General features: G+C 47.4%; 1 protein-coding gene across 3 annotated transcripts in view; it reads right to left on the minus strand.

Moving 5' to 3' along the window:
- Positions 1–6,456: 6,456 nt before the first annotated feature.
- The window catches only part of Smoc1 (SPARC related modular calcium binding 1), a 148,778-nt gene continuing 131,901 nt past the window's right edge, over positions 6,457–23,333 (minus strand). Inside the window, exons 9-13 of one of the 3 annotated variants that reach the window (XM_076921820.1) lie at positions 22,972–23,054; positions 21,034–21,139; positions 12,912–13,156; positions 8,772–8,825; positions 6,457–8,268 (exon numbers count right to left, since the gene is read on the minus strand). In XM_076921820.1, coding sequence (XP_076777935.1) covers positions 8,252–8,268; positions 8,772–8,825; positions 12,912–13,156; positions 21,034–21,139; positions 22,972–23,054 — 505 coding nt within the window. In that variant the 3' untranslated portion in view covers positions 6,457–8,251. The remainder of the gene's footprint in view (positions 8,269–8,771; positions 8,826–12,911; positions 13,157–21,033; positions 21,140–22,971; positions 23,055–23,333) is intronic. The other 2 variants (XM_076921819.1, XM_076921821.1) reach the window with 2 other exon arrangements.

The raw sequence follows: 23,333 nt of genomic DNA on the forward strand, positions 1-23,333 counted from the left end.
CAGGAACTTCAAACATCTAGTTCTTATTATATCCAAAGGCAAAAGCAGAGAGAAATTAATGCATAATGCTTGCTCACTCGCTTGATTGTGCTCAGCCTGATTTCCCCATTTTTGGTACAGTTTAGGAGTCCTTACTAAGGAATGGTGCTGCCTGCAGTGGGCCGTGTCTTACTCACATCAATTAACATAACTTGGACAATTTGGATATTCTTTTTCCAGGGATTTCTGGGTTGTGTCAAGTTGACAATTAATTAAAGCTAACCACCACAGTAATAGTCCACGAATTTATTTGTTCCTTTATTCAACAACATGTGTAACATGAAGCTTTTGCTACCCAACTCTAAGCTCCAGATAGACCATGCTACCAGCCCCCACCCAGAGAATACTGGCTCCATGGATGAAAAACACAGACACACACGTTGCTCAATTTCAACCTGCCTTCTTGGCTCAATTTCTGGGCACTCCTAATTGACCATGGCTAAGGTACACTTGCGAATACTCTTAGCTCAGCACCCAAAATCTGCCCTCAACTTTAGTTGCTCAACATTTAGTCCTAGCTCAACACCCTAACCTCCAGCCTGGAGAAGCAGCCTATGGTCGCTCCATCTGAGATCTCATATGGCTGGCATTTTCTCCCTCTGAAGCATGTTGAAATCTCCCTTCCACCCCTGCATCTTTCAGACTCCTCCTGCAGGCCTGAAAATCCTCTTTCCTTCCTCCCGGTGGGGACCCAGAAGTCCCACCTCTTTTCTTCTGCCTAGCAACTGGCTCCTGGCATCTTTACAGGTAGATCAACAACCAATTGGGGAACAAGTCCTTAGAGTCAGAACCACTCCTTACAGACATGCACTCAGGCTGTTTCTATATCTTGGAATGTTTAGATTTTGGTTTTTGATCTTAGTTCTTTCTGCTGTGTCATGAGCTCTTTCTAACTTCTACCTCACTGGGAGCTATTTGTCACTCTGTCATCTTTTCTACAACTGCTTGACAGTAGAATTGCTTTTATACTGCATAGTAGCTATTTCTTCTTTTAATATGACAAAAGTACAACCTCCAATTCTCCTGCCATTTCATGCTTTGACAAAGGGACAAGCATCACGGTAGATAAAGAAAGAGGCCAACTACTGTCCATGGCTCACGTGGTCTATCAATTACTGAGACACAGACCATCATAGATGCTCTCTGGCATGCATTTATGTGGGATGATAATTGATATTCACACTATGGGCCTCATTCCACTCGTTCCCCAAATTTCCTCAAACTTTCCTCTGGTTTCTATTTCTGTTACTAAATGTCATGGGCTGGATATTTTATAGATTAAAAAAAGAGTGTCTTGCACTAATGGAGACTGGGAAGTCCAAGGTTGAAGGACCCTAACTGATGGGAGCCTTCTTATTGGGGGTAACATATGCAGAGTACTTAGGTGGCACAGGAAACGGTAAAAACCTATTCTCTTCTATCTTTCTTCTTCTGTTGAGGCCACTAACACACTTACAGATGTTTCCACTGCTTGCTAACATCTAATCCTGAGCAATTCCCAGAGGCTCCACTCCAGACAGCATTGATAACATAACTTTGAGGATTATGCTTCAACAAGTGTTTTGGAAGAGACAAACACCTAGACCATAGAGCTTAGCCACTTACTAGAACATTAACATTAGTTCTTAATTAGATCCATAATTCAAGCCAAAGAGGACATGTAGATGTCTAAAGGTATGTCCACTGAGAATTTCCATCCATCACATTCTTTGAGAGTGTATGCTGAGTTACGATTGCTGGGTTGAAACATCATGACCAAAAGCAAGTTCCAAAGGAAAGAGTTTATTTGGCTTATGTTGTGGTAAATCTCCAAGCCCAATAAGCCTGTGTAAAGAACACACAACTCAACACACAATTATAGTATTTATAAACTGTGTGCCTAGATTGGGCAGATGCACCAATACCACGTGCTTCTGCTCCATCTTCCTTCCACCTCTTCATCCTCCATCCTCTATCCCCTCTCCAAAACTCCCAGCCCCACCAATTCCTTCCACTGCCCAGTCACAGGCTCTAGCCTTTATTTGACCAGTTAACATGGGGAGAAGGTTCACCTGAAGTCACCTGAGTACATGATCTACTCTCTGCTGCTCGTCGGGGCAGCCCCTCTTGAGGAAGAAGAATTAGCCTCAAACTACAAACGGTACCAGAGCAATCCACAACAGGTTTATGCTTCCATGTTGTCATCCATCATTGAAGGATGATTGGCCAGAAACTCAGACAGGACAGAAAAGGCAGGAGCTGATGCAGAGACCATGGAGGGATGCTGCTTACTGGCTTGCTCCTCATGGCTTGCTCAGCCTGCTATCTTATAGAACCCAGGACCACCCACCCGGGATGGCATTGCCAACAATGGGCTGGGCCCGCCCCCATGAGTCATTAATCAAGAAAATTCCCTACAGCTGGGTTTTCTAGGGGTATTTTTTTCTCAATTGGGATTCCCTCCTTTCAGATGACTCTAGCTTGTGTCAAATTAACATAAAACTAGCCAGGACAGAGGGTATCCCTAAGCAGTGTTAGAGCATGGCACTGTCCAGATCTGAATGGAGCAGGTTGGCACACTGCACAGAGACATTTTGAATTGAGCTCAGAGAGTGTCTGAGACAGGGGGAATATAGCTGCAGGTAGTCAGTTACCATAATCATCTTAGCCAATTGTTTATATAACCTACAGGTGCATTCTTGACCTGATTAGGCTATTCTCTCTGCATCTCTTTGACTTGATGATGGGATGTTGTTGTGCAAGTTCAGCCTTACAGCTTGTTGGTTAGGGCACAAAGTTCTCCATAGATAATTTAAATAACCTGCTGTCAGTCCTTCCCCACCAATATCCCTACAACTTCCAAAGGTATTGCATTATATATTGAGTCCTGTAGCCATGCTGCCTTTAGGGCTCCATCTATGTCCCTGTCTTCTCCAGAGCTACAGGAGAAACCCTTTCAAAGCAAGAGGACTACCAGCTCTTCACAAGTCACAGCTGCAAGCTTGGCACCATATGTTCTGGCTGGACTCCATGCCACTGTTGCCGCCACTGCCACCACCGCTTCTGCCACCATCACCCACGTGCAGCAGACTTAGTGGCCAGTCTCATCTACACACTGAAGGGGCAAGGAGATAAAGTGCTAAGACAAGAAACAGCTGAAGGTCAGCCTGCATTCCCAGGTTTTGGCAGGGCTTGAGTGGGTGAGGTTCCCACTGACAAATGGAAACTCCAGAAGAGAGTCAGACTGCAGTCTCAAAAGAAAAGCAGAAGCAGGAGCCCCAGGTCAAAGTGGATATGGATACCACAAATAGATGGTATGGGAAGATATAGAAGAGGTCACACCAAAACTGAACTGACCAAATCAGTGAGACAGGCCATGGGGAAGTCTACTCCAGGACCTGGCATGTGCCCCCTTATAAGCTCTAGCATAGGGTACCTGGTACATGGGAAATAGAGCAAGTGTTAAACAGAGGTGTGGCTACCATAAACCCGGAGGGCTACTGCTCAGAGACCCTCGTGGCTTCTCTCCCTTTCCCTCCTCCTGACTCCATCGTGAAGAACAATTAGAAAGCAGAGGGGTGACCTGGAGCCAGACCTCAGCTCCACTGCTTTGTAGTAGCTATGGACCAGGACACTGTGCTAGTGTAGGGAGGGGAGGGAGACTGAAACAAGTTGTATATTGAGGTATACGATTGATTGGAGCTAAGCTTGTGAAACAGCCTTGGCTCTCATTAATGGAAGATGATTCAATAGGGCATGGATCAAACTAGTGATTACAGAAGGCATGAGAGTCTCACATGCATAGCACAGGGGCACCGGGATGCTTCAGCCAGCTATTCTCCTCCAACGTTACCTGAACCTGATCTTTCCCCTCCTTCTCTTCTCCTGCTCACACTATGAGGGTGGCCGGGTTCCTACAGGGCCTGAGAGACAGCCTCTAGGTGGGGTGTTGATTTCTTATTGAAGGGAAGTTGGCATTCACCTCCCCACTTTGCTGAGAAGGGGAAATGGTGGTTGTCGTGAACATGCCAACATGCATTGCACAAAACAGGATCAGCAAGTCTCTTTATTCTTAGACAGTGTACACACTGCCCATTTAAAATCACACTAAGATAATCTACATCGTATAGCAGAGTTTTTACAAAATACTCCTGATTCTATTCCTTCACTGTTGTGTAGTTGGGCGGGGGCACGTGATTAGCTCTAGTCACTGGAACATGAGCAACGTGATTGTGGGTTAGTTTTTGTCAACATGACACAAACATAGGACATATCTAGGAATGTCAACTGAGTTATTGCCTCCATAAGATTAACAAGCCTATGGGAGCATTTTCTTGGCTGACAATCGTAGGAAGACCCAGGCCACTGTGGGCAGTGCCACCTTCATTGGCAGATGGTCCTGGGTTGTATATGAAAAGTAGCTGAGAAAGCCAGGGAAGATAGCCAGTAAGAAGTGTTCCTCCATTGTTTTTTTTTTTTCTTCTCCTGCTCAGCTCTTGCCCCCAATTCCCTCTGTGATAGACTGTATTTGGAACATGTCATCCAGATAAATTCTTTCCTCCCCAAGTTGGTTTTGAGCATGGCCTTTATCAAAGAAATAGAACGCAAACTAAGAGGATGATATATTTCATTCTGGATAGGCATCAGAGTGCAATTTACCACGTTTCTCTTTCTTTACCTTCATAACCAAGAGGGAAGGAGTCTTCCTTGACCTAGATCCCTGATAAGAACAGTGCAAAGAAGTACCCCAGCTGGTACTAAGTCTAGGTTATCCCTTCGTATTTTAGCCACAGAAGTCGTGAGGGCTGTACATTATTGCAGCTCATCCTGGTCTCTCCTGATTATGTCATATCAGCAGTCTGATACCTGTTTATTACCTTGTAGACAGACAGTACCCCAGTGCACAGCACACCTTTCTTGATCATTAAAGGATGGCCTTGAGTTTGGGAACAGGCCCGGCTTATCACATACAGGATCATCAACCATTAACTAGAATCAATAGTCCTGTTAAAAAGATCTGGGCAAAAGGGCTTTCCTGGAATCTATCCTATTAAGGGGGAGATGGTGCAGAGCAAGAGAATGCTGAGGCCACATTGTTGATGGCTGCCAGAGGTGGAAGTGGCAAGCAGAAGGGATTGCTTAGATTGATATGTCCTTTGTTGATGAGAAACCGCAAGAGACCACTGGCTGGCTTACCCAGCATAGGAAGTAGTGGACAGGATGTGACCAAAGTTATGGCTTCCTTAGCAAGCCATGAAAGTTGCAGAAGACGTACAGATCTGTGGTGAAGGATTGAAGGTTTTGGTGGCACTTCATGTAAGATCTAACTTCTCATTCCCCCGCTTGCTCAACTGGAACAGGTCAAGGCTCCTGGGAAAGATTTGAATCTCATTAATGGCATATCCATGATCTTGCAGATCAGTTAGAAGCTTTGGGGATAATTGGTTAGAAAGCTAACTTAGCTACCTCTCTGCATTGTTTGTTGTTTTAATTTTTTGTCTGCCTGCCTACCTGTCTGTCTATCCATCCACCCACCTATCTTTATACAAAGGAGTTAGAGCTGATAGTGTCCCACCCCCTTGGGAAGCAGATATTATACCACTGGGACCCCTGGGACCTGGGACCCCATCCCCTGTCAACACTCAGCGGTCCTGAAAAGATGTCCAGCCCTGCAGTCTCTAGGCCTCCCTGACGAATTTGTTCCCAAAGTTCCCTCCTTGTGAAAGTGGTGCGTGGCTCTGAGCCCCAAGGTGAGGCAAAAACACAATGGACCTATCTTGCACCATTTCCTTGACTCCTAATGCAGCTGTCTGGGGAAAAAAACAGAGGAGCAAGGTGTAGGGATGAGATTTCACAATGCTGTCAAAGGTGAGCTCCCATCCCCTTCTCTACACTCTCTGTTGGAGGTCAAATCAACTGACTCCTCCTGGGCTTCCTGCATGGCAAGTGCTGGCCTCACTTCTCTGAAGCCTGCAGGCAGGCCATCCTCTGCAAAATAGTGGCTTTAAGTAAGACCCTTAACTGCTGGGAATGACAATGAACCCAGCGGATGCAGCCCAAGGTCTCAAGTGGTACTGATGCAGAAGCTGCTGTTCTGATGCCCCCTAGGGAATCAACAGTGCTCAGGCCCTGAGGTCAGAAAATCTGAAGACAAGAGAACTCCTTAGTCTACTTTCCCCAGGCCTAGCAATCACTTTGTCCCTCTTCCTAGGCCTGAATCCACACTGACATATGTCACTGTACAAGAGGACCCGTGGTATCTTCCTAGGAAATACACACCCCAGGGACCACTGTGTTCCCTGCTGGTGTCTCACTAAGAGCAACCTAGACTTTCCAGAATCAGAGCTTGAGCACTTAGACCAGGAAAATTATGAAACCTTCTAGGAAATGGGGCCTCTCCTTCAGAGGAGGCCACCCAAAGAAAGAGGCACCAGCTGCCAAGGTTTAGCCATTTTTATTTTTTATAAAACAAGCTACAAATACTTTTCCTTGCTCCCGCCTCCCCAAGGGAAAACCACACAGCACAACCTACGCCCATCTGTGAGAAAGAAATTGGCTTCTCTGCACATTTCCTTGAGGCCAAGAAACAAGGATGGAGTCTGCTGTGAGGGCCATCCAGCTCCACCATGCTGTGGTGTTTCTGCTCAAAGGCTCCAAGAGAAGGCATTCTTTCCACCTTACCATGTCAGGGCAGGACATGTCACTGGTCATTGTGAGACAACGTGTGTGACTTTCACCAGAACGGCAGGAATCTTCTGGAGCCAAGACTTCATCAAATCAAGCCCTGAGATGCTCCCCACATGTGGGCAGCATTATGGGGCCAGTGCCTTCCAGACCCAAGATAGAACAGGGTTTACCAAGGTGGATGCATTTACAGGGTACTGAGATGGAATCCCAGGCAAGGCATATTGCCAAGATAGCCAGCAAAAGCACCAGCCCTGGCCTTCCTCACTGCCATCATGGCTGACCATGGGAGGCGCCACTAAGAGTCATTTGCTGCTCTGACAGAAGGACATCTGAATCAGCATGGCACCTAGACAGAAAAGGCTGCTTATCTGCCTGGATGCAATCCAGGTGACACTCTGTGCAAAAGCCTAGATTGCCCTATTGCTGGGTCATTGCTCCTGTTCCTCCTGGGGAAGCAAAGGTAAGGGACGCCATGCCAATTTTAGAATTCTAGAATTCTGGAAGTCCATGAGGAATCCCGGAGGAATAAAGGCAACTCCGGTATTGGTCAACAAGGTGGCTGACCCAATCAGTGAGGATGAGGGCAAGAGATGGAGGGAGAGCACTGAAGTAAAACCTAGTCTGACTTTAGTGTTGGAAATGACATGCTTATGGAGACTCTTGTGGGTTTGCAGAAGAGCTGGTTCAAGTCTTCTGTCCTCGTCACCATTTCCTCAGATGCTAAACACCTGCTGAAGGAAAACCCTGTCCTCCTCACATGCTTAGGAATTTGTCCTACATGGGGGAGGCGCTAAACATAGATGGGAATGTTTAAAGTAGCCAAATTCAACCCCTTCAAGCAGACCTTGCTCCGTTATTTACCGTAGACTGCCAAGGGATCTGGATAGAAAGGGCACGTGGGCCACCAGAGAATGGGAATCCATGCTGGCCATCACAGCAGCTGGGCTCCCCTCCTATCCAGCCAACGGCCAAGTGACTGGACTTTGACAGCTAATGGCATCGACCCTCTTCCCACCAGAAGAAAATGTGCTGTCCACAGCACGAGCACAGAGCTCCTGTGAGGAACAGGGTCCATCTGCAGTGAACTCAGTACGCTAAGGATGTCGTCTGAGAGAGTTGGACTGTGAGTCCAGAGAAAGTAGAGGGAAGGGAAGGGACAAACAGTGATGTCGATGCCTGTACAAAAGATCTATACAATTTACATATATATTTATATACAGTATATAAATCTCTTTCTTCTCAATCCCATCCCTCCCCCAATAACCTAAAAGTTGTCAGTAGCAGATCCAAAAAAACTTTATCAATAAAAGAGCATAAACAGTTTTTCTTCCCTTTCCTGTTCCCGCTGTGGTGTTAGATAACTGGTGCTTACAAATGGAACCAGAAACAAAACACACACATAAGAGTTATTAAAAGTGCAAACATGGCGGGCACCACTTATGTTACATGGGCTGTGGCTGGGCCACGGGCAGCGCTGAGAGTTAGGTGTCTGATGGTCAGTCCAGTCTCCTTGGACTCTCCATTGGCCTTTTGATTCTTCTGCTCTTTAGACGAGGCGTCCGACTGGGAGCAGGAAGGAGAGAGCAGAAAGAAAAGTGATATGAGCCATTAATGGTGTACGAAATGTTCAGCTACCAAAGTATCTGCATGTCCTTTGCACGACAGACATGAACTAGGTCGCGTGCAGGTTTCCTATATGTTCCGCGTGCATGTTTTACACTCCGACCCTTTGCTACTCTGAGGCAGCTCCCAGCATCCAGAGTCAGTTAGGAACTGTAAATTCCAGTCGGAATCATAAAAACCTTGACTCTGCCAGACAAGCGCGGGATGAATTCTGGTGAGTTCTGACCAGATCATACTACCTAGCCTGGAGGAAATGGCAGGTGGGGGTGTGTGTGTGTGTGTGTGACAGAATCCTTTCAGCACTGATGACATCTTCCTCATATCCCCACCAGACACGGAGTGTGGGCCTTTAAGTGATCTGGTCTATGGCTTTACTGCTATGCTACCACAGTTTCTGCAAGGGAGTCCACAGAAGAGGGAAGTCCAGAAAGAAGGCGACTTACTGAATGGGTTTGTGCCTGCTCGTTTTCCCTGAGGGAAGCTGCCAAGGCTACCACCTGCAACAAATAGGAACATATGACATGGGGGAGGCCTTGACCCAGACAGCTGGCAGAGCTCCTGCTCTGTCCTTAGAACCGATGCATGGGAGGGAACCGGAAGTGACATGGCCGTGCATCCTGATCTGAGGATGCCTATTGCCATGTCCTGCCTAGTAAACCCACTGTCCACCAGCATCTTTAAACGGTCTTTTGTCTACAGTCAGGCTGGGGTGTCTCGCTGGCTTATTGCTGCTGCTGCTCCTGCTGTCATTGACCCTGTTTTTGTTGAGATAGCATTTCTCACTTTAGTCCAGGCTGACCTTGAACTCATATTAGCAGGCACCAATAGAAGAGAGAATAAACAGGTTTTCTTCATTTTCCTTTCCCACTTGTGGTATTGGAACTCACTCTGGATGTCTCTTTGAATGCCCTCGGCTGTTTGCTAAGAAGGGCTTTAGGGGCTATCTATTGCCCTCTTGGTTTCGGGTCTCTGAGTCCTGTAATGTCAGAGGTAGAAGAAACCTTAGTCCCTTCGCTTGCCAAATATGCAGGCAAAGGCTCAGAGGGACTTACGCAAGGTCTAAGACCTGGTTTGATAACACCCACCCCTGTGCATAGGACCTGGTGCTCCGTCAAAACCTGATCTCTCAAAGGGGGAACATACGAGGAGCTGGGCCAGTTCCCTGTGTCTCTGAGCATGCCTCTGAACATCAGAACCAGAAGAGGGAATTAAGACAACATCTATTCTACTTCTCTGCCTCCCAGGTGGGATTGCCCCAAGGATCAGCTGAGTTCATGGGGGGTTGGGGATTCATTCCTGCTAAGCCCAAGATTATCATGGATCCTATGATGCCACAGCTCAGCTTCTCTTAACATTCCTTAAGACCCAAGACAAAATAAGGGTCGATGTTGGTATATGTAGGTTTGCAGGTGAGGTCACAAATCCAGGAAGATAAGAGGAGCAGACCCAAGGCAGGCAGGTGGGAAAGGGCAGAGCCAGGCTGCCTGACCTTGGAGTCTACATTTACTCTGCTCCACTCTGCGGGGGCTGCTCTCAGAAGTAAACACAAAGATGTGTACATAGAAAGAGGAGGCCTATGGTAGTCCTGGACCTGATTCATCAGCTAAGATTCAGAAAACAAAATGGAGAGCCAGAAGCACATCCCTGTGCCTCAGACAACTTATATAACAGGAGTGAAATTGTCCCTATTTAATGTGGCTAACACCCCAGGATGGCACAGCACTCTGAGAGGAAGCAAACTTAGTGCTGGCTGTCACCCACTGGACACTGAGTTCTTGATCCTCAGAGGGAAAGGAGAAGACTGAGCCCAAAGAAAAGCTGGCACTTCCGAGACACCCAGCCTCTAGTCCTCCGCTGCTTACTGTATAGGGTGGAGACAAACTTGCTTTATGACTTGGAAAAGACCAGTTATCGAGGCCCAAGCCTCCAAATGTCAGGCTTGCTGTGCTGGGAACTCCAGTGAGCGTTCTGGAAGGCAGAAGCAGGGGTGTTCCTGTGGCATCTCCAAAAGTTGGGTCCCTCAAACCCAAAACTACACTCCCCAAGTCCCACATCTTCCTCCCAGCCAATCTGGGCCCCCACCTGGCATGCAAGTCCCTCTCAGACCACCAGAGGGCACCACATAATACCAGATGACCTGCGCCTGGGTTCCCACATACCATCTAGCCAAGTGGCTTCCTGCCACCAGGAGCAGAGGGAGACCTTGAGGCTGCCAGCAAACAGCACCTCTATCCCATCGGTAGATTCCTCTGCTACTGATACCTTCTGTGTGATCACTGTGCATCTGGACTCTGTCCCACCCATCACCTGCTCTAAATTGTTAACTTCTCACGGCAAATCTCCAAGGTAGATACTGCTACCTCCATTTTGGCTGAGGAGGACATGGAAATCCAGAGAGATGAGGTGGCTTGTCAAATTATAGGGCTAGAACTGACAGAGCTTAACAGTCAGGTTTATCTGACTTCAGAGTCTCTGACTACCTACATCCCTACTTCTGTCTAGACAGTAGTCCTCACTCCTCCCCTGGGTTTCTCTGTAGTCCTCCATTCTCCTGCCACCACCGAATGTCTAAAAATGGTCATCCTTGTCAGGGCACTGGCCACACAGCTCCCCGCAGGCTTTATCTCTGCTCAGAGTCCCAAGGCGACCTCTGCACCCCACCGCCCAGGATTCCTCTCTAGCCACTCTCGTGGCTTCCTCAAGCAATAAGACTGGCCTGCTCACAAGAGACATTGTTCTTCACTCTGGGGTCATCTTCACGGAGGGCACAGATGCTAGACTTTGAAGTCCTACTGATAAGCCAAGAACTGGCAACATTGCTGCCTCATGAGTGCAAAGCACTGCTCCTCTGCTTAATCCAGACTCTTTTAACATAGAACAATAGAAGTCTTTGGGCTCTAGGATTAGTGTGTCATGCTGGACTGAGGAATGAAGTGGAAAGAAGAGTCCCATCATACTCTCTATGGGTTTTCCATCTACACAGTACAAACCCAACACACATGCACACACGCACGCACACACTCAAAGCATGTACATACATGTATAGTCATGCATACATAGATATATTTTAAGTCAGTCATAAAGGGCTGAGGAGCTGGCCCAACAGTTGAGATCACTTGCTGCTGTTGCAGAGAACCCAGGTTCAGTTCCCAGCATCCACATGGTGGTTCCCAACTGTCTGTAATTCCAGTTCCAAGGGGCCCTTTTCTGGCCTCTGCAGGCACCAGACACATACCTGGCACACATACATAAATGAAGAGAAGCACTCATACACACAAAAAATAATTTTTAAAAAAACAGGCATAGATGAACACATGTGTGTACACACAGAGATAAAGATACTGTCAGACAGGTACCATGCCGGCATGCTCACAGAGATATGCCAAAGAGATACATGCACAGATGCATGCACAATCACATGTGCAGACACAGGTACTCCAGCCACACCCTCAATGCCACCTTTGAAGTGAGAGGGTCAAGAAGGTAGGTCGGATAAGAAACAGAAAGTACTCCAGGAGTCTCTAGGAAAAATTATGCAGATGACTCAAATCTATGGCCTGCTCCTGGCTGAATTTGGGTTGGAGGGGCATCCAGATGATCACTGATCCTTAAACCCTGCATCCAAGAACATAGCTTGCTCTGGATGCTTCCTCTAGGTCCTGTATGTTGGCTCAAAGTGGCAGAAACCTGGCCTCTGGCAAAGTTCCAGAGGGAGGTTCCCTGAGTTCCAGGACCAAGTCATCACACTGTACCTTCCCTTAGCTTTAGCTGCTGTATGGACAGGTACTCCCAGCACCAAAAGGGAATGGAATGGGACAGGGTCCAGCCTCAGCAACTCCTCACTAAGTTGCAAGTGTCCCCATGTAGGCCTGGGATGAGCGCTACAGTTTCTTTCAAATATATAACCTTGCCAATCCAGTGGTTCCTCACTGCCTTTATAAAGCCTCCCACTTGAGAGAAGGGCTCTCGAGCCTCACCTTGCCTCCTGACACCTATAGTTGCTACAGCCCAGTGACAGAGTTCCAGTTCGTGAACCATCAGAAATTACATGCAGGCCACTTCTAAGATTGTTCTAGAGAATTCCCTCACACACCCAAGCTTACTCTATAGGGTGGGTGGGGAATAAATCAGACCCACAGAGTGCCCCAAAAGCCTGTTGATGAAGGCATCAGGGTCATTCTCGATTCCTGCATATGCATACCACGTACAACCCATGTGCATATGCACACAATCTGGAACTATGCTGCCCTGCTCCATGGACAAGATAAAAGATAACCAATTACTGCTAAGTTGAGCTATGGTGTGTATGAGTCTATTCACCACTTAACATAGTCTGCCCTACCCTAACTAATATACTCTGATAGTACTAATCACAAAGTACATGAATAACTATTATGTCTTTTCAGTAGACTGTGTAAAAATGGCAACCTTACCAGTCCGTTCCATGACTGCAGCAGGCAGCCAGCCCTGAAGCACAGCCCACTCCCGAAAATGGCTGGTGAATACGTGGGGGTCTAGGATCTCCCTGCTCAGGATAGCAGTCCTGGTCCCTGTCTGGCAGGCACACAGAGGGTGGAACTCACCTTCTTTGCTAACACCCAGGCAGCCTTTCAACTCAGGCAGTGAGATAACCTTATCCTTGTTCAGGTCGCAGTAGTCGGTGAAGCGCCGAGCGCATTTCTTGGGCTTGGCTTTCTTCTTGACATAGCGCTTGAATGGTTTCATCTCCCGCTTGTTAATGTCATCGCTGCTGTTGCTATCCAGCTGGCTGAAGTACCAGTGTGCCACTCGCTCCTCCAGAGTGTGGCTGGGGTCTGGTTCTGAGAACCTGGGTCATGGACAGAAACACCCACCCCAGAAAATACCACTCAGGATCTTGCAGGAGTCAACCTGCTTTGCTGTGATTCTCTCCCAAACGGCCAAATGCCACGGTATTTAAGCATTTGCTTCAGCCGACTCGTACTGAAGTTGGTTAATAATGTATCCATGTTGGGGAATGAAGGTAGACCCTTGAGGAGAGATTAATTACCTTCTACAGAGCCTGAGTCAGTTCTTATGGAAACGGATTAGCTCTTACAAGAGGAGGCTGGTGTGAAGCAGTTACCAACACATACCCATTTCCCTTCATCTCTGTCTATGTGTATTCCCTGCATCTACTTCCTAGCATGAGTTAGCTGAAGCTGTAATAAGAAGCCCTCACCAGGACCCAAATGGATGCTGGCATGCTCTTGGACTTCCAGAAATGTAAACCAAAATAAAACTTTTCTCTATAAATTACCCAGCTCAGGGTCTTTTGTTACAGCAACAGAGACCAAACCAAGACAGTCTTCATGCTGGGCTACCAGCCATCAGGTAGCCATCATAGCTCTTTCCTTAAGGGCCTCCAAGTGATGTTATTTCACTGACCTGCCTGGCCTTCTGAAATATCCAGGACATTTCTTGTGCAGATAGGCACTGGAGACAAACTGTAGATTTAGTCCACCTGAGTAAGCCATGCCTACTATCTAAACTGTCCTTCTCATGACCCATAGATCACTGTCAGATAGGATGCTCTCTGAACTCCTGTATGGGACCCAGTACTGAGTGGTCACCACACCCAGTGCCAGGACTGGGGATGTCAGCTTAGCCTCAGGCTGCTCACAGTCTAGGAGGAGCAGAGCCTAAAATATAAAGGCTGGCAGATGAGGTGTGTGATGTCCCCAGGACCTGTGGCTTTGTGCTTGGTCACTCTCACTTTATTCATTGAGAAAGAGTCTCTCAGTTGAAGTCACAGCTCCCAACACAGTTATCTAGCTGGACAGCTTACTCGGGGTACTCCGTCCACCTGCTGAGTGCTGGAGTTACAGGTGTGTTCCCAGAATTTACATTAACGGATGAGACCTAAGCTCTGTCCTTGTGTTTGCTGCTTGTTCTTTGCTGAGCCATCTCCCTAGACCCAAACAGAGATTCTTTTAAAGCAAGCATATTCTAAACCCACTGGGTTGAATCTCTAAAGCTTAAGGTTTCCACTCAGGAGGTCTAGGATGGGCCTAGGATATCACATATTAACCAGGACCCCCAGCTAATGCTTAGAGAAACTAGTGACCAGGAATACATCTTTGTGCTCAGATTCGTAGTGGTGACCACATCTGGCACAGTTCATATCTCTGGACCACAAAATTACAAAGCCAATGTCTCTGTGTATGTATTATATTCAATGGCCTACCTATCATTTTATTTATTACTCGATTATTTATGCATCATCTTTACTCAAAGAAGTCAGGGTGACTAATTACAGTTTTTTTAAAAGCCACTGATAGGTCTGTTCCAGAGGAATGAGTTAAAGTTCCTGAACACACACACACACACACACACACACACACACGTCCTGGTTCTGTCCTTGGGGCTTGCTGCTGGCTATGAGCTGGACGTCATATTCAAATGCCTGGGTCACTTGTCCTTGGAGAGAGGAATGAAGCCGAGGTTTAGACCCTGTACATTTCAAATGACTGGTGTGCAAAGTCTGCAACAGAGCATTGCTGGGGAAGTTCACTGCTGAACAGGGACCCTAGACCAGGTGACCAGGACCTGATAGCACACTCTGAAGATATACATGATTAAAAAAATGTTCAAGGCACTTGGTGATATGACACCCCTCTCAGGTTTGCTGTATATTCTAGAAAGGAGTGGACTACCTCTCATCCCTCCCCAAGATAAAGCTAGAAAATCCCCTGTCTCACTCACTTCACAGTGACTCCCATGTGACATGAAGTTCAAGCAAAACGAAGCTGCATTTCCCCTCCATCTCTGCAAAGCAAAGCTAGTCACCCCTGGTAGCTGTCTAGTCCACTATTAATGAGGCAGACTGCAGTCTTGGGTAAATCCCCTGGACATCCTGGATTTTGAGAAGGATGTCAGTAGGACCTCATCCTGACAGCTTCTGCCCAGAGAGACCCTTAGGGAAGGTGCCGGGCACACCAAGCTGTCTCTGGCCTTTGACTCCTGGGGAACCTGCTTAATCTGCTATGGAAACCAAGTGCAGGGAGTCTGAGGCAGGCTGACATTCTTTGTGGTGCTGTGCTATAGCCAGTGTTTAAATGTTACTATTCTGTCATTAGTGGCAGCACCGGCTCTCATGGCTGCCCTTGCAGTACACAGGGTGGGCAGGCAGAGACTCTGCAGGGAGTGCTCAGGGTACATGAAGGGGCGCATCAGAGGAGACCTAATCTCTGGAGGAGACAAGAACTCCCAAGAAAGGCTCTCTCTCGGGGAGGCAGTCAGGGGGCCGAGAGAGAGCCAAGTCAAGGGCAGCTCTTCCTTTAACCTTTAGGCTCTGCATAGCGTAATGTCTACCTGGAGGCTGGAATAATAAAGTCTCTCCGTTCCTGAGACGGGAAGGGATGAGGTCATCCCATCCAGAGGCCCTGCCAGAGAAGGTTTTCTCCCTCCAACACGTGTTCCTGGAGCGCCCTCCTATCCGCCTGTGCCTGTCTGTTCTCTGCTCGTCTGTGGTCAAAGCTCTCCCTACCTGCCTTCAGGCTATTTCACATCAAGAAGCAGTTCTTCCTACCTGGTAAGCTCTGAGTTGGCCAGGGAGCGATCTTCATCTGGGCTCTGTTCCTTTGCCCCCCTGCCTCTCCTCTGCCCCTTCTCTGCTCCCCCATCAAGATTTTTCAGAGTGGAGCAGCCCTGACTTCCCATGGCTAGCCTGCACACCCTGCCTGCTGCCAGCCCATGGCAGAATGCTGGGTTAAGCACCGGAGAGGTCTTCTGAGACCCTTCTAGGCTCCCAAACCACAGGCTACCCTGTGAGGACTAAGGGTTCTGCCTCTGTGCCAACTCTTCCCCTCCGCCCTAGCTATCATGAGGCTCTGCTTTTGAACCCCTTAGATCCCCAGAAGTCCCCTTCAGTAACAAGGCTTTAGCTGTACCTCAAAGTTGGGTGATGGCAGGGCCATACTTGGAAACCCAACACCTTACTCGAACAAACACCAAGAACCTTTATACTTCTGGTCTATCATAAGTCCCAGGATAGCTAGAGCAACACTGAGCAAGAGAAAACACCAGAGACCTCTATGAACTGAGCAGTTCTGAGATTCCCCCTACAGGGGAGGGCTAGATATGGATGAGACAGATTTTCCAGGAGCCTCTCAGTTCCTGTCAGAGTCCCTGCCATTGCAGACTCTGCCATTTGTACCCTTACCTCTAAGTCACATCCCACTGGCCCCCTGAGCTAGCACAACTTTCTGAAAGTATATTTTTACTTTTTCTTCTTTTTTTGCATCTATTCACGTATTTGTATGTGTATGAATCTTTGTCTGTGGTTACACCTACCACAGTACACATGTGGAAGGCTGAAGACAACTGACGGGAGTCAGTTCTCTCCCTCCACGGCATAGATTCTCGGGATCTAGCTCAGGTGGTCAGTCTTGAGGGCAAACACCATCACTCAGCATCTCTCTGGTGCTTATAAGGACATTTTCATGGATAAAGTTCTTCTAAAAGAGCTATCTGGGTAGGTAAAATGCCCAAGTTTTCTCAGATATAGTGTGGAAAGCTACCCACCTAAAGATGCCTCATTCTATATTCAGGATATTCTACATATTCTATATTCAGTGACTCTGCATTTAGGCTATTTTAGTAGCTTCTGCCTTGAGGGATAGAGAAACCCACTAGAGCCAGGTCCCTCCATGAACAGACACACTCAGCCTCCTCCCAATTTGGGGGGTGGTGAAGGCCATCCTCCTGCAGCACTCTCAGTTTTGATTCTGTGGCCTTGGCCCTGGCAGGTTTTGGCTGTAACACATCACTAGAGCGCCAAGCCCATTTACCACAACCTGCTTTGGCCAAGATCTGGGGCCCAGTTCTGCTGTCCTAAGCAGTTTTAGAGAAGGTAAGGAGGGCTGGCCAGGAGGCCTGAGCCAATCCAAGCAGACCGACTGAGCACCATCTGGAGCTGGGTCCGAGCCCCACCAGCTGTGCGGGTGGAGATGGGAAATGCCAAGTCAGCCACATTCCAGACTCTTCCTTGCAAAGCCATCAACAGACAACCAACTGCACTCTACCAGGAGTATGAGGGCCACTCCACCAGCAGTCTCTCCTTAGGAAGCATGTGAATGACCAGGAGGCTCACACAGACAAGGCTGGGTCTCCCAAGAGTGCCCTACTTATCTACCTACCTACCTACCTACCTACCTACCTACCTACCTACCTACCTACCTACCTAGGTAGAGAGCCTTGTTTTTAGACTGAGGGTCTAGTGAATGGGTGGATGGCTAGCCCATAGAAAAATGTCTTCCAGATCTCTGGTGGGGGGAACCAAGGACATAAGTTAACCATCCAGCAAAGGCTCGGTGCGGAAAGCTGTCATCTAAAGATGCTTTGGTGTCCTGCCCGTGTACCAGTCTCAGATGTTTCCAGACACCCAACTCTACACTGTCTAAGTTTAGATTTGGGAGGCACTGTTTTTGGCCACTGAATCAGGCTAGGAGGCCATGGAGGGAAGCCGGCACCTCCGTCTCTCCCTCTCCCTGCATTTACACAGTCTTGAGAATCAATTCATTTCACGCAGATTTACTGAAGCATCAGTAAATCATCCCTCTCCACCCAGTTGTGTTCCCATCACCCTCTTGCTGACAACCGCTCTCCAATCCCTTTTAAACTTCCCCTGGGTTTGTATCATAATGCCATCAGGGCGATCATTCAAATGTGCTCCCGATCACTGTGGTCCCCGATGCCTCTAGCAGGACTGGACACGGCTCTTTCCAGCTCTGCAGCTACACCTCCGAGGTGTCCACACCACATCGCAGGCTGATTCATGCCACTTCCTGCCGCTTCTCCCATATGCCCTACCTAGTCCCACATTGTTCCTCTCCCACTGCCCATATATGTATTCCTTGATGAAATGCCCTCATTCCTGGTACAACGTGGTCAGGCTGCTCCCCCTGTGTAAGTGAAAATGACACTTCCTATTGTCAGCTCTCACATGCCCCTCCCCTAACCACCCTAAGTCCTGGAAGCTCTTACCAGCCTCTAAGATCACATTGACATAATAGTAGTCTCCTGAGTTAATACCGTTTTCCCATGCCAGGGACTAAGCCCTTTTCTTCAGGTATCCCCCCAAAAAACGAGCATAGAACTTATACCAAGAACAAGCTGAGACAGGAGAGTCATTGCAAAGCCATGTGTAACAATCACCATGTGTGACAAGGGGTAGGTTGGGGGAGGGGATAATCTTCTATACTGCCCAAACATCCTCTCTCCCTTCTTCTCACAGCCTCGATGCAGGACTTTCCCCACTGGTATCCACTGACATTCAGATTGGATTGTTAAACCCTGAGATTCAAGGAATGCTTGAATGTGGCTTCTCTAACCTCACACCTGAAACCCAAGCTCTCAATTCCGAAGCCAAGTCCAACACACAGGAGCTCTGAATATCCTGATTCTCTTCATCAGCTCTATTCCAGATATGCTGCCTGGTCTCCAGCAGCCCGAACTGTCCCATACCTACCCCCATAACCCTGTTTCTCCATCATAGAAGAAGATTAGCTGGCCAGCATCTGTCTATACAGGATTCCACGTCGATCAGACCCAGGCAGAGTGCTGTAGAGCCCTACTTATAAAAGAATCACAGTGAAGTCCCCAGTTGCATCCAGCCTCATATTGCAAGAGTCACTGGACTCTCCTCCAATCAATCCTTCTGCCTACCATATCTACTGCCCTTCTGTCTATGTATTCATCAACATACAATATCTACTGTGGGATCTAAATTCTAGAAATACACCAGGGAAGGACCTTGGAGAAGGTACTCTTTCAATATACCAGTCACCAGAAAGGGGGAATGACATTCTAGACTGGGTGTCCTGGGACTGTCAAACCTCCCGCCCCTTGAGTGAAAGGAAGCTGGAAGGGCTAGTTCCTGAAACATGATAGTGGGAGGCAAGGGGCCAGTGGGACCTTCCTGAGGGTCATCTGGATACATGCCGGGGCTTCTGCTTAACACAATGGGAGGATCCAAGAGAACCCAGGAAGGCTGGTGCCCTAGTACCTCCCCATGGCGCTCCCACTTTCTCTCCTCTTTCACTCTTGCCTAATTTCTAAACTATTTCGTGGTCCACCTTGTCTCCTTGTTGATTAAAAGCCCAGCCCTTGGGTAACACAGTACCCCAAACAGTCCAAACCTTTCATTCCTATCAAAACTAGGCATGGTCATTTTAAGCTAATATGAGCTAATAAAAACCATGTTTTGGGGAGTGTTTTTTTTTTTTTTTAAACTTCTCCCAATCCTAAATCACACCTAGAAAGGGGTTGGTTTTTTTTTTTTTTTTTTTTTTTTTTGAGTCCTTCCCTAAGGATACATTGGCATGAAAGACATTATAAATTTTCTAGTTTTTATTGCCTCTAAAAATGTCTGTCCTGCGACATGAAAACACCAATCCTAACTTCTCCTGGTGACAGGGGTTGTCTAGGATCCCCTTCCTGTAGCTAAGACCATACAGTCCTGGGGTCAGTGGCTCCCATGGAAACCAGGGTTGGGGAGCTGATGTCTCTACAGGGCTGAGTAAGAACTTGCAGCCAGGACCCCTGCACCCAGACCTGAGATTCTATGCCCACGCTGCCTCCATTATTAATGTTTTCTTTCCTGTTTCTAAACGACCTAAAAACATTAGTTTACCCTTCTACATTATCTAAGATCCCCATGGATGCTTGAAACTGCTGATGATATAGAACTCTAAATACACCGTTCTTCCTAATACACATGCCTACGATAACGTTTAACTTACAAATGAAGAACGTGTATACAGTACGCAGCAGATTAGCAGCAATAACTAATATTAAGATCATTATATTAAAACGCTGCAATAAAGGTTGCTCTAAGTTTAGAAATTGTTTTCTTTCTAGAATTCTCCAACTCGGTTTTTTGACTCTGAACAACTGAACTCATGAAAAGTGAAACGGATGACAAAGAGGGGCAGCGGAACTTCATTCCTGGGTTTTCATCAACCAGCAGTTACTTAGCATGTTCTTGGCAATTGCACGCCCATTGATTGGCATGTGATAGTATACACTTGTAACACTCACTCTTCTCTTCTTCCTGGCAACCGAGGTGAATAGCATCTATTTTCAGATGCTGGGCTCCTAAGCACTATGGGACCTTCAAAGCAGCTCTCATCCATGACCTGTCAGACTCTGTCTCTATCCTTCTCAGATTGTGTTGTGCTTACCTAGATCAAGATCAGGCTTGTGTGCCCAGGTAAGAGGAAACATAGCCATGGCCAGAAGCTAGTCTATGAGTTCATGGGACCCTGGAGTGCTTAAAAGACCTTAAAGAAATATAGCTAGTGTACCATACTTTTTCCTTTCCTTTATTTTAAAATTCTTGTCTATGTAAGAACCCTGAATGTACAAGTTCTGTCCTCCTAACAGGACTGTAAGAGCATGACACTGTACCGTGCACCCTCTGGATGACAATTTAACCATCTTGACTGGCTGAGATGTGATGCATATTGACTCAAATGCCCCTGTTTCTCAAGGTGTGGTTGCACACAGCTGTATTCTCAGCAATCCAAAGGCAGAAGCAGGAGGCTCTCAGCAAGATCATGGCCATTAGGGGCTATATAGGCTCTAGAGAAAAGCAGCCTTTTCTCATAGACCCTCCCCCCCTCTTAATATCTGAAGAATCCAGAGCCATACCCTACTACACCCAATTCCTGCTCACATTCTCACCTCCCACCTCCAGTGGGCGCTGCTGAGTTAATAGCCTGAACCATGTCTGTGGTGAGGGCATCCAGCAGGCTGGTAATAAATTCCATTTTCTTCCCATCAGGACAACCTAAAAGACAAGAGATTTGAAGGCAGAATGTAGGTAACTTACCAAAGCAACATCTTCCTCAGCTACCATCCTCTCAGAGTCTTTGTCCAGCCAAAGTCTGGGGATGTGTTCAGTTCTCAAATGACCTCCATAAGCCTCTATTATCCTCTATGCATGATCCACACAGAAGCACCAGACCAAAGGGTAATAAAGCTTTCAGCTTTCTTCCATTTCACAGAGTCCTGCTGAGTACCAACTCAGGAACTACATAAATGCCAGGAAGACAACAGACAGGGCCCTTGGTCTCACAGAGTTCACCATAATATGCTGGACCAGTGTACTCAGGATAATAACTAGACAAGCCCTGCTCTGCATCATAACTGGATGTCAAGGAAGCACAAGGGAGGGAGAGAATTCTCTGCGATTTAAGTGAAAATATCAAAACCCACTTGAAGACCCACAAGTTCCTACTCTTGATTCACTATTTTGGCAAAAGCCCAAACACAGGTAAGCCCTCTCATGGGTGTGCCTGCTCCAGATCCATGCCACAAAGAGAAGTATTGCTGGACAAATCCTGCCCTACCACTGCAGAGATGGGAGCCCTACTCACCTGCATCAAATGGACCTTCAGCCCCACCCCCATGCCTTCAGCAGCTAGGCCCTTCTCTCTTCAACACTCAAGGTCTCAAACTAAACATGACTTCTCAAAGCAGTGTGGACTCGGTAGTTTCTCAATGTCGTTCCCACAGCACATCACTCTTCTCTGGAGGGAACGTGCCCTGAATCTATATGCGCATGCCTTCCTTTATCTGCCTATGACTTCTCTCCTCTACTCTGTAAACACTGTGTCTTTGAGGACTAGAATAAGCCATGTTTGGCATGAAATAGAATGGCTATTTCTGTCTGTCTAGGGGTGGCTAGAAGAAGGCACCCTGGCCACTCTACCTCAAATTTTGTGACACTGTGATCTCTACTAACCTCACACGGAAAGCCCCGGACTTTCAGGACTCCCTTCTCTCCCTCCATCCTCACTTTGGAGTCCTGATGGGTAATAGAAAGATGGTACAAGTTCCCACCAGGACAGACCTAATCTTGTATTGAGTAAAGACAGCTATCAACCACACACTTAGCTCCCACCTACATAGAGGCGTGGAGGTGTTTTCTCCAATGATGTTCTTCTATGTGGGTGTAGGTCTAAGACAAGGTCACCTGTGAGAAGACTTCCCTATGCTTGGGCTTTTTTCTGAAATGATACACAAAGAGAGGAACTTAAGAGGATTTAAAGGGGAACAGTCCACATACCCTGTATTTAGAATTCTTATTGCAACTTGGAGTTCCCTACAAATAAGGAAAAACCTAGCCCAGTAGCAATTTTGGGGTCTTGGGCTATTGTCAGTATGTCTCATGTCACCCTTACTGGCCACCCTGTGTCACCAAGGGTCATTATATAAGCAATCCACAGAACAGGTGGCAGACACCAGGCTTCCACAGGGAAGCCACTCTGTGTAAGCTATCTTTGCTTTACAGCTTCCAAAATGCCATTCCCACTTCACTGACTTGGAAAATGACCATGGCACTCCAGTGACAGAGTTCTAAACCCCTGACTACGTTTTTAAGACAAGGAGGGAAGAGCAAGGGAAGAGAGCAGTGTTCTCAAGGGCACAGGGCTGACTCTGGATGTAGATTTCACAGCTCCAGGTCTGTGCTCCTATGATGAGCGTTCCCAGCATGCCTTGCTCTGTGCTGCCGATTGGGAAAAAACATATGTAGAGGAGGGAGTGGCCCCTGTACAGTGAGGGTATGAGAAGCCCAAAGAACTGAAGGTGCCAGCCCGAGCAGGGCCTGTCTCCTACCTGGTAACTCCCTGTCCTTGAAAGGGTCATCCACCTCTACACTCTTGGCTCTGGCGTCACTCTCACAACTTGGCATCACATAGCTTGGGGGAGAGATAGAGAAGTGAAGGGTTTTAAGGGGGGTTGGCAACTGAGTCTTCTTCAGCCACCACTGCCCAGAAATAACCTGTGTCGTCACTAAGCCTAAAGCCCTTGGGAAGGAAAATAAAACAGTCCTGGAACTGCCCGGAAGCTAAAAGACAATCCAGCATAAATGCTCCCATTGAGACATGTTCAGGCATGTCATTTTAGCCATGCAAGCATGATAACAATGCCATCTCCAATCTACACATGAATTTTATTTGTCACTTCAAGACCAGGGT

This window comes from Arvicanthis niloticus, chromosome 23 (assembly GCF_011762505.2).
Source record: "Arvicanthis niloticus isolate mArvNil1 chromosome 23, mArvNil1.pat.X, whole genome shotgun sequence".
Classification (NCBI taxonomy): domain Eukaryota; kingdom Metazoa; phylum Chordata; class Mammalia; order Rodentia; family Muridae; genus Arvicanthis; species Arvicanthis niloticus.